Below are 13,988 nucleotides of genomic sequence, written 5' to 3' on the forward strand. Positions count from 1 at the left end.
TTCAACTCCCACTGAAAGCCAGCCAAGTCGTATAATGCAGGAGAAATCCATGGCTGGCTGCACGCAGAGTGGGTTGTAGCTTCTCACTTTGGCCAAACACTTCCCAATGCTCTGTGAGGTGCAGGCTCTAAACTTGCAGCCCTATGTATAATATTTTTGTCTTAGGTTGAAATATTTAGCTGGGTGGGTGTTCTATCCCCACCTGTCAGAGCTGGGGCAGTTCTCTGCTGTCCATGGGGCAGTTTTTTCTTTCTCTCTCCCCCAGCCAACCCTCCCTCCAGCAGATCTCTGCTGTCCATGGCCACTGAGTGTCCCTGCAGGGCTGATCCAATCCCAGCATCCCATGGGGAGATGCTCCGCCCAGGGGAGGAGCCAAGCATTCCTGCCTGGATCCAATCTGAGCCTGGCACAGCACAGCAGCCTTTGCCCCCTGCACTGCCAGAGGAGCAGCTTTCTGCTGCCCTGCATGGCCAGAGGGAGCCCAGGCCCATCTGCAGCAGCCCTGGAGCTGCAGAGGAAAACTCCCCCCTTGTGCAGGATCCCTGCTGCAGCAGAGCCACAGCTGGCACTGCAGGAGGGCTGAGCCCCCCTGGGATGGGGCTGGGACACCCCCCTGACACACAGGGTCGGGTTGTGTTCTGACTCTGGCAGTGGTTTTTTTTGTTGTTTGTACTATTACATTTCTATTTTTAGTTTTCCTAATAAAGAACTGTTATTCCTACTCCCACATGTTTGCCTGAGGGCCCCTTAATTTCAAATTTATAATAATTCAGAGGGAGGGGGTTACATTTTTCATTTCAAGGGAGGCTCCTGCCTTCCTTAGCAGACACCTGGCTGTTCAAACCAAGACAGCTTTATTCCATGATTTTGTAGTTGCTAAACCATAGGTCAGATTTCAAGTGAAGCATGACCTTTGAGAACCAAAAGAGAATTCTCATCTCTCAGTGTGTTGTTGTGCAGGGAGCTTGGCCCAGAGCTGAAGTGGGTTTGTGAGGCACCAGCACAAAACTGCCCACACAGAAATCAAGGAGAAGTGGTGAGCTCCTATTTGCACACTTCCAGCAGGCAGGTGTTCCTCGAGTGCCCAGGATGAACACTTATCCAGGCACAGAAAATTCCTGGTGGGAAAGCCAATCCAGCTGCTCCTCACCCTCAGCCCCAGGGGCTGTCCCAGTGCCCCTGACTGTTTCCTTTCAGTGCTGCTGGGTGGGGATGGCCCCCCATATCTTGCTGTAATCCCCAGCATTGCTGAAGCACAGCCCACAGCCACCCCTCAGAGCACGGAGCTTCTCTCCAAACCACATGTACCAAATATACACTTGACCCAAAGTTACATAAGCGCCGTGCCAGAGCTATTTTTTAGTCAGACTGATCAGCGCTGCTATAAATCACCCCAGGATGCAGAGGCCAGACAAGATGTCACATTTATGTGCTCAGCTTTCTGCCTGCCCTGAGAAAACGTTTGTGATATGCCAACATATCTATTCCCTCTCTGCCTCCCCTGGTGTGTAGGTGCATGACTGCTGCTCAGCACTGAGCAGGCTCCAGCCAGCGCTGCCCGTGCCCACAGCAGCCTGGGCACAGCACTGAGCTGTCCCTGCCCCTGCAGCTCCTCTCACCAGCCCGAGGCACCACCGGGGCAGGGCAGAGAGGGGAGCCCCAGGTTCACCCCCACAGAAGGGCAGTAAGGGATCAGCCCAGCTCACCCTGTGTCTGCAGGGATGGCAGCCTGCTGCATGATCACTTGTCCTATCCTGGTTCAATGTCCTGAATAAGGGCTCTTATCTTGAGCTGCAGTTACAGCCCAAACACCTGCCTAAATCCTCCTGGAAACTTCTGTCCTAGCAGGATCCAGGAACAGGCAATTTCACAGTTTGATTGCAAATAACATTCAGCTTCCTACCTTATTCCTCATTATCCTCATGCTTCTCCTTTGTTTATTCCTCACCAGTGCTGCTTCAGCATCTCACAGAGCCAGGCACAGGCAGGACAGGTTTCTCATGCAAGTGTATACAGGAGGAATGTGAGTAACATTTCCTCCTCTGCTGAGTGCTCCAGTGCTGTCCCCAACGCCACTGCCGGTGCCGAGTGCTCCGGGAAAGCCACGCTGCATCCCTGCACCTGCCTCTCCTCCTGGGTGCACAGTGGCACCAGCCAGAGCTCACAGCACACACCAGCTCCTGGTTCAGCACAGCACAGAATGGGGCACGAGCTCCATTTCCTAAGTCGGAGAGGGAGTCACACTGACAGTGCCAGAAACACCAACTCTGCTCATTCCAACACACGGAAACTTGCAGGGATTAAAGCTACAAAGATTGGAAGCAATAAGCAAGACCCTTGATTGAAATTACACCCCCAGTTGTGAATCTGTGGGGAACAACTTTAAAAAAATCAGCTTTCACAGTGAGTGTTTTAATTAGATACCTCACCTAGATTTCTTACATCTTTACAATGTGTTTCTCTATCCTGCACAGCATCTTTAAAACTCCCTTTCTACGTCTCTGAACTACTGAACCTGGTGAGATTTTAATAGAAATCCCTTTTCCGTGCTATAAAGAGAAGCATTACTTGAGATTTTAATTAGCAGTTGTCAGTGCTGAGCCATAGGAAATACTGGATAGTTTGCTTAACTTCTTAGAGAAAGTGCCTTTTGCTTTCTGACCTTCTGCACTCAAATGATGCAACACACTTGAGCCATTTGAAAACTCCTTTTCCGAGCCCAGCTCTGCGGGAGTAAAAGCCATTCCCTCGATCAATAGACCCTGCGCTGCTCCAGCCCGTGCTCACCCGGCTCGTTTGATGCAGGAATCGTGCCGCTGTCATTTACTGACCGCCGCTATCAATCTGAAAGGCAGCATTCTCTTATTACCATTTCCTTCCATCCTGTGCAAGGTGCCCCGAGCTTTAGGCACACACAAAACTTAGAAATCAGATGCTAAATCGATTCGGTCTGTTGAGACTCGGTTTGCACAACAACAGAGGGGAGAGCAGGGGTCCGTCATGCAACTTCAGGCAAGGCGGGCACCTGCTCCTCCGAGCCTCCATTCACCGTCACCGACCCTACCCCGAAGGCATTAAAGAGCAGGAGAACTGTTCCTACCATTCAGCTGCCTGTAGACGATGTCTTCTAGGAGCGAGAGCCTCTTCAGCACTGCATCCTGGATGGAGCTGATGCCGTGGGCTGTCAAGTTGGCCACTTCTGCCCTGGGATGGATGTCATGGTAGGAATCGCCGCTCTTGGTCGTGATGGGTCTGCACTTGGCCAGGAAGAGGACGAAGCCAGCCACGGCGATCAGGTTCAACACCAGCAGGACTTTGACTCTCCTCAAAGAAGCCATCAAACTTCCCGAGGGGCCCCGCCAGCCGCCGCGCTGCCGGCAGGGCTATGGGAGCGGGCCGGCGGCCGCCCGCCGCTGCGCGCACATCGCGGGGAGCGCGTCCCGACCGCCTGGGCTGGGCTGGCCGCACGACCGCGGCGGCGAGCGGAGCGGGAGGGCTGGCGAGCAGCGGCACCGCTCGCCCAGGCGCGGAGAGCCCGCTCGGGACTATGACCCCGCAGAGGAGGCGCGGCCGGGGCCGCCCGCCCCGCTCCGCCCGCCGCGCTGCCGCCGCAACTTCATGCCCCGCGCAGGGCGGCCGCGCCGGGGCTGCGGAGCGGCCGCGGGGCCGAGGAGCCCTGCGGCAGCGCCGGCATCAGCGCCGGCATCAACGCCCGGCCCCCGCCCGCCTCCCGCCCCCGCCGGCCCGCGGGGGGAGCGCGGCCGCTGCTGCGCGGCGCGGGCCGAGCCGGCGCCCCCTGCGCGGGCGGAGCGGGGCCGGGGGCGGGCGGGGGCGCGGGGCGCCCGCCCCTCACGGCGCCCGGGGAGGGGGCGGCACGGCGGCCGCGGCGGAGCCCCCGCCCCGCGCAGGGCCGGCGGCTGCGGCAGAGCCCCCGCGCAGCGCCCGCGCCTGCGGAGAGCGGCCCGGCCCCGCCACGGCCCGGCATGGCGGCCCGAGCGCCGCGCGGGGCCCGGGGGCTGCGGAGGGGCCGAGCGGGGATGGGGAGCGCGGGGTGCCGGAGTGCCCGGGCCGTGAGGGGATGAGCAGCGCTGGCTGCCGGGGCCGTGAGGGATGGGGAACGCTGAGTGCTGGAGCCGTGAGAGGATGAGGAGCAATGGGTGTCGGGGCCGTGCGGGGATGGAGAGCGCTCGGTGCCGGCCCTGTGCGGGATGGGCAGCGCTCGGTGCCGGCCCTGTGCGGGATGGGCAGCGCTCGGTGCCGGCCCTGTGCGGGATGGGCAGCGCTCGGTGCCGGCCCTGTGCGGGATGGGGAGCGCTCGCTGCCGGCCCTGTGCGGGATGGGCAGCGCTCGGTGCCGGCCCTGTGCGGGATGGGGAGCGCTCGGTGCCGGCCCTGTGCGGGATGGGCAGCGCGGGGCTGGAGCGGGCGGAGATGGGGCCGGTCGCGGTACCGCGCTCGGGCCGCTCGGTGTCACAGAAAGTTTGAGCCCCCCGGGCGGTGCGTGGCCCTCTCCTGGACTCTGCTCCCCTCTTTCCCAGATGGCAGCTTTGTTGTCTCCCTCGGCACGCTGGCTTTCCCTGCCCGGCACGGAATGACAAAGGAAGCATCCTGCTTCCCCAGGCTCCTCCGAGCCGGAGCGAGGGAATGACTTCAGAGCTGTCACGCTGTCGTTAGCAAGGATCACCTGCACCTCAAACCCTGACCCGAGGTAAAGTGATAAACATCATAAACTACAGTTCACATCCAATGTTTTAATGCCAGAATGCGGAATCTTCTCATAGGGCACTGCTGAACAACCCCAGTAACCCTGTTTTCCAAGCATTATCCATGTGCCACAGTTAACCCTGCTTTTCAGAAAGATGGCACCAACAGGCATTAGAAATTCAAACAACCTTGAGCCATTGTATCCTTGTACAAGGATTCTACAAGGCAACTTTTCAAAAGGTAAGAATAACCCCTCTCCTCTTCAAGCCATAATTAAGAAAAAAAAAAAAAAAAACAAACCCACCAACAAAAAATCAATGCCATGGAAACAAACCTAAAATTGCCTTGGAGGATTTGGAGTTTTAATTCAGTCCTAGCTGCACATGAAGTCTTTTATGGCTTGTGTGTTCAGACCCAAACTGCTACAAACCTGGAGTAGAGAAAGGCACATAAGCCATAGTCAGACCCTAAAATACTGTGGTCAGTCCATCATCCATACTCAGGTTCATTATAAGAGGGTGAAAATGTGAACGATTTGTGTGACACACAGCTAGAAATACCTCACAAATTGCTGAAAACCAGCTTTTGGCAGGCGCTGAGGGGAAGCTGGTTTGGGGGTTCTACAGGGGTGTTTTGGCACACAATAAACAGAAGGTTTGTTTCCAAAGCTGACAACTGAGATTTTTCTTCTCTATAAATAAAAACACTTTTTATTAAACAAATAAACAAACACCACCCCAACTTGGCAGAGCAGTTTACCAAAAAGGGAAACCACATGGCTTTAACTGTCAGGAGCAGAAATATTTGTGCAAACAGAAAAATACCTGCTGCTTATTCTGAAGCAGGCTGGGATAAAGAACCATTCCCGTTGTCCTCATTACCACTGCTCCCACTGAAGTCAGGCTGGTGTATTACACAGAAGCAGCAAGATCTATTTTAATTATAAACCAGTTTGGAAAAAGCTGGATTTAAAGGCTTTTGGCACATGGCTGTTACAGATGATCCCAATGGGAAAAAAAAAATCTTAGGATCTTAAAAAAGAGAATGCAAGAATTTGAAACAGCTCCTTGCTGAAGGAGAAGGAGAGCATTTTTGCCACCACTTCCCCCAAGAAAGGAGCAGAATTAAATCCCCAAAAAACAGGAGGGACGGAGAAAGCCACAAGTCCCCTTAGAGTGACAGATGGCTGCAGGGCACCTGGCACCCCTGAGTGTGTGGTCCTGGGGAGGACAGCACAGCAGGAGCAAATAAAGATGTCCAAAAAATGCAAGGAAAAAATCTCTGTGTGGGGAAATAACGTGAGAGCTAAAAAATCAGAACACACATGTGCCAAGAGCCCCCCTGCCCTGTCTGGGGAGATTAACTTGTAAAAGCTCCCTGGGTTTCTGTTTCTTTCATTCTGGGGAGAGGCAAGCAGCAGACTTTGAAGCTGTGCTGGCTGACAATGATCCCATCACCTGCGACTGTCCCCAGCCCTGCTGCTGACCTCAGGGGCAGCTGGGCAGTGCTTCCCTTTGCAGACCTGCTAGGGGAACCAGCCTGAGGAAAAGCTGATCCCCCTTTCTGCACTGCTTTGCAGCATTCCATGTTCCGCAGGCCCCTTCTGCCCTGCTGCTCTCAGCAGCAGCAGCGACTTTCCCTTCATTTCTTTCACTTGGGAGAAGTAATTTCAGTTTTGTTCAGTTGTACTCCAGTCACTTCTGGCCTGAGGAGATAAGTAAACCCCAGAGTGATCTGTTCACACCAAGGATCACTTTCCCTTCAGTGTGTCCTGAGAACCACCCTCAGCACGTTCTGAACGAGGCTCAGCTCTCTGGGACTGCCAAGGAGCCAAGTGCCACCTGTGTCACCAGAGCTGCAGAATTATGCACAAACACATCCCTCTGTACCTCCCCTGCAGTGACAAGGGAGAGCAGAATGCTTCAGAAAACAGCAACAAACATCAAAGAGTCCACTGGATCAGAGAATCACCGAATCACCAGGGCTGGGAAAGACCTCCAAGGTCATCATTCGCCAACCCAGCCCCAGCACCCCGTTCAGCACTAACCCCTGTCCCCAGGGGCCTCACCCACATGTGTTTGGAACACCTCCGGGGCTGGTGACTCCACCCTGCTGTGGGCAGCCTGTGCCAGGCCCTGAATGCCCTCTCAGTGATGAAATTTTCCTAATATCTAATTTAACTTCCCCTGGCACCATTCTGCCCTGAAGCTGGACACCCTCAGGACATGGCTGTAGGAGACCAGGAGAAGTTATGCCTTGTGCCATTCCAAGCTGCCTGAGAGCAGCTTCCCCGCCTGTATTTCCTTTGAGCTTTGCACCCCCAGAACGCTGAACTGAATTTAAACAGCAAATACAAAATGGTTGCTTGAAAAGGTCTGTCAAGACTCCACTCTCCAAATCAAGTATCAACCTTGTATCAACTATCAGCCTCCACTGGAGAGTTTGAAGGTTTTTTCCTTCAATTTTTATCTTTTTGGGTTTTTTTCACTTTCATTACGTTCCTACCAAGAAAAAAAATAGCTTGAAACATTGTTACTAAATAGAGAAAAAGAACTAAAGGATATGTATCAGTATCGGGCAGAGGAGATCAGTTTGCATGTCTAATAGAAAAATTCTATTTTTGCCCATTCCAGTGGAGTTCTGTGAACAGCATACACACACACACTTTTCAAGTGCTAGCCAAAATAATTACTTCTCTCCTTCTGTGGGGGGAAAAAAAGCCACTAAATCATGAATATTCAATGGATTGGTTAATGACATAGTAATGCTTTAGCAGAAATCTTTGCTCCTTAAAATACAGCCAACACGAGCTGCCAGTTAGAAGAAGAATTAAAAATACAAAAATAACTTGATCTGCAGAAGCTATCACCCCCCAATTGCTTCAGGAGAGTGTGATGGTAGCATGATACCATGACAGATCTGGGGCAGACTGTCTTCACAATCCGGGAGATGTAAAACAGGCAGGAAAAAATAGTTTTTGTTACTCACTGGAGCCTCTGCCAGTGCTGGGGGCTCTCCAGGGCCAAGGTGCCTTCCCCCAGCCCCAGCTGGGTGCTCACCCAGATGATCCCAGGGTGCATCCAGTTACATTTCCAGCCTTTACCACCAGCTCAAAGGAAGGGGGAGAAAAAAAAAAGTTTGGGTCTATTAGCTAAATTTCTTTGAATTGCTTAAATGAACCTTTCCATAACCAAATTCCTGGATGAAAACAGTGATCTGCGAAAAAAACACAACCAAAAAAAAAAAAAAAAACCAAACAGCCAAACAAAAACCTGCAGAAAAGGTTCAATTTAAAGCCACTTTTATTTCCTCAAAGTCTGAGAGTTCTGCCTGGAGTGCTGTGAGTGCAACTGGGTTATAACTGGGTTATTTCTTTGCTTTCAGGTGGTGCTTGGGAGTTGCATCTTCTCTTTTTTCTCTCAGACTCTTAAGAATTCCCGATTATTCAGCCTCAATTTTGTTGTTTTTCCATCCAAACCCCCTCTGAGGAAGCCACATGTTCATCAGGCAGATGAATTTAAGCCTCTGCGTTGCCCATGAATTCTTTGGTTTTCCCACTGCAGTTTTCTCCATGTGGAATCTGCTCCCTGCAAGGGTCACCAACATCACTATGGCGCCTGGGCTGGTGAAAGGAGTAAAACTTGTATAGAAAGATGGTTTATTATTTTCAGAAGCCAATATTCTGAAGTTGATGGCTCACTCTGCTCTCTCTGAGCCATTTCTGACATACTTCAGGCACATATTTAACATCAAGGAGTGAACCCCTTATCCCCAGCCTTAACTTTTTCCTCCAGCTGTCCCCACTCCATGGGAACAGCTAATGCACAAAAGTAACTTTCCTCAGTGTTATCTTCAAAGCTGGGAACATATTTAGTTGCACATTACAATAACTCCATTCATATTTCATGAATTTTTAAGTTCAGCCTGTGAGCATGGACAGCTCATCACTGATACATCAGGAAAATGCTGTGAAAAAACAAGAAACTTATTGTGCTTTTAGCATATGAGATTGCTGCATGGTTCCTTCAAGGATATTAAAAAGATCTGTGCTATGGTTATCAATAAATATCTTTCAGGATCAGCATTTATAAAGCCTCTAGAATGGCTTCAGCTCTTGACTGACTTCAGAAATTAAGGAACTTACAAAAAGCAAAATCATAGCTTAAAGTCAACTACTCTTCAGTTTTGCTGCTTTGAACTTCAATATTAATCTTGATGACCAGAACTTAATTCTTAAATCATTTTATTATTAGAGCTGGTTTGAAAAGCTTCAGCTTATTTCTTGAAAAACAGGCGGAAAGGGAGAAGAGAAAGAGGAGCAAATTTCATTGAAATTTTGATAAATCATTGAAAAATCAGAAAATCCATTTTAAATATTGACTCCTTGTGTCATTAGAAAATAAATTCTTGCTTTTCTTTTTTTTATTATAGAAGGTACTTACATGGCCTAAGTTATTTCAGCACCTAATCATCAACCAATAGTCCTTGAGCCAGGGAATGCCCTTTGCTGGTTTGTTACACCAGCAAACAAAATGGTACCTGAAGACCTTTGAAAAAACCACAGAATCATGGAATTGTTTGGGTTGCAAAGGACCTCCAAGCCCATCCAGTGCCACCCCTGCCATGGCAGGGACACCTCCCACTGTCCCAGGCTGCTCCCAGCCCTGCCCAGCCTGGCCTTGGGCACTGCCAGGGATCCAGGGGCAGCCCCAGCTGCTCTGGGCACCCTGTGCCAGGGCCTGCCCACCCTGCAGGGAACAATTCCTCATTCCCAATATCCCATCCAGCCCTGCCCTCTGGCAATGGGAGCCATTCCCTGGGGTTAAAATTCCCAAGGAAACCAAGAGATGACACAAAGGACCCTGCCAGGACTGAAGCCTTTAGGAGCCTTCAGGACAAGAGGTGAGTTTGTCACCAGACTGCACTATGGCCATGCCTGGGGGGAGCAGGGAAATGTTGAGAGATCCCAAAGTCAAACTGCACATCCCTGTTCCCATTAACATCCTTTCCATGACTGTCACAAGTGCAGATGTGACACTGCAGCCAAGACAAAGCCCAGGACTCAATATCCAGACAAAGCCCAGGACTCAATATCCAGACAAACCCTAGGACTCAATATTCAGACAACGCCCAGGACTCAGTATCCAGACAAACCCTAGGACTCAATATTCAGACAAAGCCCAGGACTCAATATCCAGACAAAGCCCAGGACTCAGTATCCAGACAAACCCCAGGACTCAATATTCAGACAAAGCCCAGGACTCAATATCCAGACAAAGCCCAGGACTCAATATCCAGACAAACCCCAGGACTCAATATCCAGACAAAGCCCAGAACTCAGTATCCAGACAAACCCCAGGTCTCAATATCCAGACAAAGCCCAGGACTCAATATCCAGACAAAGCCCAGAACTCAGTATCCAGACAAACCCCAGAAATCAGTTTGCCTGGATGGAGGAGCCCTCTCAGGGCTCAGCTGTTTCCCCAAATCCTGCTCTTGCTTCCTGTGGCAATCTGGCCTCTCCCACCTCAAAGGAGAGCCCAGAAATGGAGCATCCCCTCTTGGCTGCTGCTGGAGCCTGGCTCTGACTTTCTGGATGCTACAGCTCCTGCTCAAGAGGGACAACTTATCCCCTGACTTAGACCAAGTTCTCAGCTTAGGGGCAAGGCTCAAAGCCTTTCCTGAACCCTCCATGGCTCTGCCCATGCTCCTGTTCCCCCCAGCAGGACCATGCTGGGCAGGATGAGAGCCCAAAGTCACGGACACTGCACTGAAGGTACAAATCCAAGGCTTGGCCATGGTGCAGCCATAGATGCCAATGGAAAACTGACCCCCATCTTTTATTATATTCAAATCTCAGCACTGATTGGTTTGACCACACACTCCCAAAAACTCACTTCCTTTTCAAACCAGGACAATAAGGAGTAAAAGAAGGGGGTCAGTCTTCCATATGTTCTCCAGGCAGTGCCACGTGTGACAGGAAACACAAGAGGTTCAACTGTGTTTCCTGGGGAAGCCTATGGCACAAGAGGGACTCCTCTCTTCTTGATGGACTGAGAATTGATTATCTGAAGGGTGGTGATGAACTGAGAGTTGATTATCTGAGGGGTGGTAACTGGATTGAGGATCCAAGGTTTTGTCCCACTGTGCTGTGTTGGAAATTTGCTGGGGAGAGGAGGAGTGTTTTAGGAAGGTTTTCATTTTGAGTTCTTTGTGTGTGTTTCCTTTACATGTTGTACGTTAATAAAGTTTTTTCCCTGTATTGCTAAGTTGGAGCCTGCTTTGCTCTATTTCTGGTCACATCTCCCAGCAGACCTTAAGGAGAATATATTTCCATGGGGGCAGTGGCATTGCACCAGCATCAAACCATGACACTTATCCATGAGAGCCCTCCATGTGTCAATCTCAAAATACAGACAGTGTTGTATTAAAGAAAGCAAATTTAAAGAAAAAAAAAAAGAAAAAAAAAAAAAAACCAAACGTGTGACTTTTACAAGCCACTGTGCACAAATCCCTGCCTGTTTCTGTCTTTTCATGTAATTCTTTTATTGTAGTGCTGAGATGTCTCTTGCACTGTGCTTAAACTGTGTCCCAGCCATGCCAGGGCAGTGTTTGTCCTGCTGTGGTTCTGAATGGTGGGATGGCCATCTGCAAATAATGCACTGCTTTAACCCAAAAATTTAAACTTCCCAATAAAGAGGAACCACAGATGGCAACAACTGCCTGACAAGTGCCAGTGTGAACTGCATCACACTGATTAAACATCATTGATTGACATCAATAAATTCTTGCTAGAGAATTTAGAACATGCTTCTCATAAAAATTTCAAGAGGCCTGCATCCCAGCAAAAACAATAATTCAAAGTAGTTCTTAATGTTTAGAAAATCAAGTAGGTCAAGGAACAGACATATATGTGTTTACACTCTGAGTTAAACAACTGAACTTCCCTCTCAGGCAGCCTTTTGTTTTATTTTGGGAATCTGTATATGAACTCTCTTCCCAGTTCCCAAAACACACCAAGTGTCTGTCTCAGTAAAACCTCACAGGTGCTGTGTGTCCTTGTGGAGTTCAATGAAAGGTACAGGGGGAAAAACAAAACCAAATTGGATTTTGTCTCAGATTTGCTGTTCATTCCTTGGGTGTCTCCAGGCAGAATGCCCAGAGCTGAGTTTTTAGGGAAGTCATAGAGTCATAGCATGGCTTGGGTTGGACAAGACATTAAAGCCCTTCTTGTTCCACCCCTGCCATGGCAGGGACACCTCCCACTGTCCCAGGCTGCTCCCAGCCCTGTCCAGCCTGGCCTTGGGCACTGCCAGGGATCCAGGGGCAGCCACAGCTGCTCTGGACACCCTGTGCCAGGGCCCTGTAAATCCTCTCTGCCCACCTTCCCTGTTAGCTCTCTCAGCCTTTCCTCAGAGAGGAGCTTCCACCTTCCACCCCTCTGATCATCTTGTCCATCTTCTCATGGGTCAAATATGCAGACACTCAACTGAAGGCTGCAGTTCCAGAGTGGCTGAACAGCCTGAACTCCTCAGCTCAGCACTGGTACAGAAACAGTGGTACAGAAACAGTGCCAGCCACAGGTGAGAGGTTGGTTTGGGAGGTGGGTTCCACAGAACTGCCAATCCCCCTGGGGAAGCCCCCAGAGGAAGCAGTTTTGAGGTAGGAGTCTCCTTTTTACTGCAAATATTCTCAGCTGGGGAGTTATTCACAGAGAACCCCTGTCTCCTCCTTTGTTTAATGTTTAGGTGGAGCTGCAGTAGGAGATGAGGGACAAAACAAAGCCAAGTTTTGGCTGGGAGGACAAACCAGGGCAGGCTGAGCCAGCTCTGCTCCCACCACCAGGCACTGGATGCTGGAGCTGCAAAGGAAAGCAGATCCCAAGGCTCAGTCACACCTTCACTCCCTCCATCAGATGAAAACTGGTGCCCTGAACAGGCTGTGATTTCTCCCCCAGCACAAAATCAGGCCTCAAGCACCATTCAGAGACCAGGCCCAGCCCACCATGTCCCAGTTACAGACACAAACATCTCCAGCCCCATCGAACAGCTGAGCCTTGGTACCTCACCAGTACAAATTGGCTGGTTTTGTATAGCCTGAGCAGTCACTCAGCTACCCTGAAGGGATTGTTCTTAGCTTTGAAGATTGCTGCTTTCATTGCAGAAGAATGGCCAGAAAGATTTTCCATTTTCTTTCCAACAATAGCATTTGTTGTGGGGGAAGGATATGACATCTTTAAGGAGGCAGGGAGAGAAAATTATGTGCTAGACCCTGCCTCAGAAATACTTCTCCTGGAAGGATATACATTTGCATCTAGGGCTGAAGGTCTCACAGAGTAGCTTTTAAAGAGAAAAAGCTGTGCTGAGCCCATCCAGCTCTCCCTCCTCTGGTCCATCTCATCACAGCACTTGGGTGTTTCCCTTTTTTCCCCATGCAAAAGAGGAATAAAGCATTATGGAGAGATTCATCTGCCCTCCCCCAGCACTGCTCTGCCTTTGCCTTGCCCTGCAGAAACCACCTGGGAGCAATGGATGCACTCCCAAAGCCCTGCTTCTGCACTGCCTCCAACCCCAGAACACAGAAGAGAATCCCAGGATGGTTTGGGTCGGAAGGGACCTCAAAGCCCACCCAGAGCCACCCCTCCATGGCAGGGACACCTCCCACTGTCCCAGGCTGCTCCCAGCCCTGTCCAGCCTGGCCTTGGGCACTGCCAGGGATCCAGGGCCTGCCCACCCTCACAGGGAACAATTCCCAATTCCCAATATCCCATCCATCGCTGCCCTCTGGCACTGGGAGCCATTCCCTGTGTCCTGTCCCTCCATCCCCTGTCCAAAGTCTCTCTCCAGCTCTCCCAGAGCTCCCTCAGACCCTGCAAGGCCACACTGAGGTGACCCCAAAGCTTCTCCTGTCCAGGTGAGCATTCCCAGCTGTGCCAGCCCATCCTCCCAGCAGAGCTGCTCCATCCCTCTGCCCATCCTGGAGCCTCCTCTGGGCTCCTCCAGCAGCTCCAGCTCCTGCCTGAGCTGGCCCAGGGCTGGGGCAGCTCTGCAGGTGGGGGCTCACCTGGGCACAGGGGCTGTGAGGTGACACGTGCCAATCCTCCCCCCTCAATCTGCTGCCCACTCTGGTTTTGATCTCATCACATGAAGAAATCAGGACTGACTGACACCACTCCAGTGGATGCCATTCCTCAGTGCTGCTGCTGCCAAGGACGTGCTCAAGGTCTGGCAGTGACTTGGGCTCCCCCACTCTGGCTGTTCATTGTCTCAAGGCAAACACTTCTCC

The 13,988-nt window shown here is 51.2% G+C and overlaps 1 protein-coding gene across 1 annotated transcript in view; it reads right to left on the minus strand.

Annotated features, from left to right (window-relative positions):
• GALNT17 (polypeptide N-acetylgalactosaminyltransferase 17) overlaps window positions 1–3,406 on the minus strand; it is a 240,778-nt gene extending 237,372 nt beyond the window's left edge. Inside the window, exon 1 of the mRNA XM_058037426.1 lies at window positions 3,101–3,406. Coding sequence (XP_057893409.1) covers window positions 3,101–3,338 — 238 coding nt within the window. The 5' untranslated portion in view covers window positions 3,339–3,406. The remainder of the gene's footprint in view (window positions 1–3,100) is intronic.
• Between the last annotated feature and the right edge of the window lie 10,582 nt (window positions 3,407–13,988).

The sequence above is a fragment of the Melospiza georgiana genome, chromosome 19 (genome assembly GCF_028018845.1).
Source record: "Melospiza georgiana isolate bMelGeo1 chromosome 19, bMelGeo1.pri, whole genome shotgun sequence".
NCBI classification, from domain to species: domain Eukaryota; kingdom Metazoa; phylum Chordata; class Aves; order Passeriformes; family Passerellidae; genus Melospiza; species Melospiza georgiana.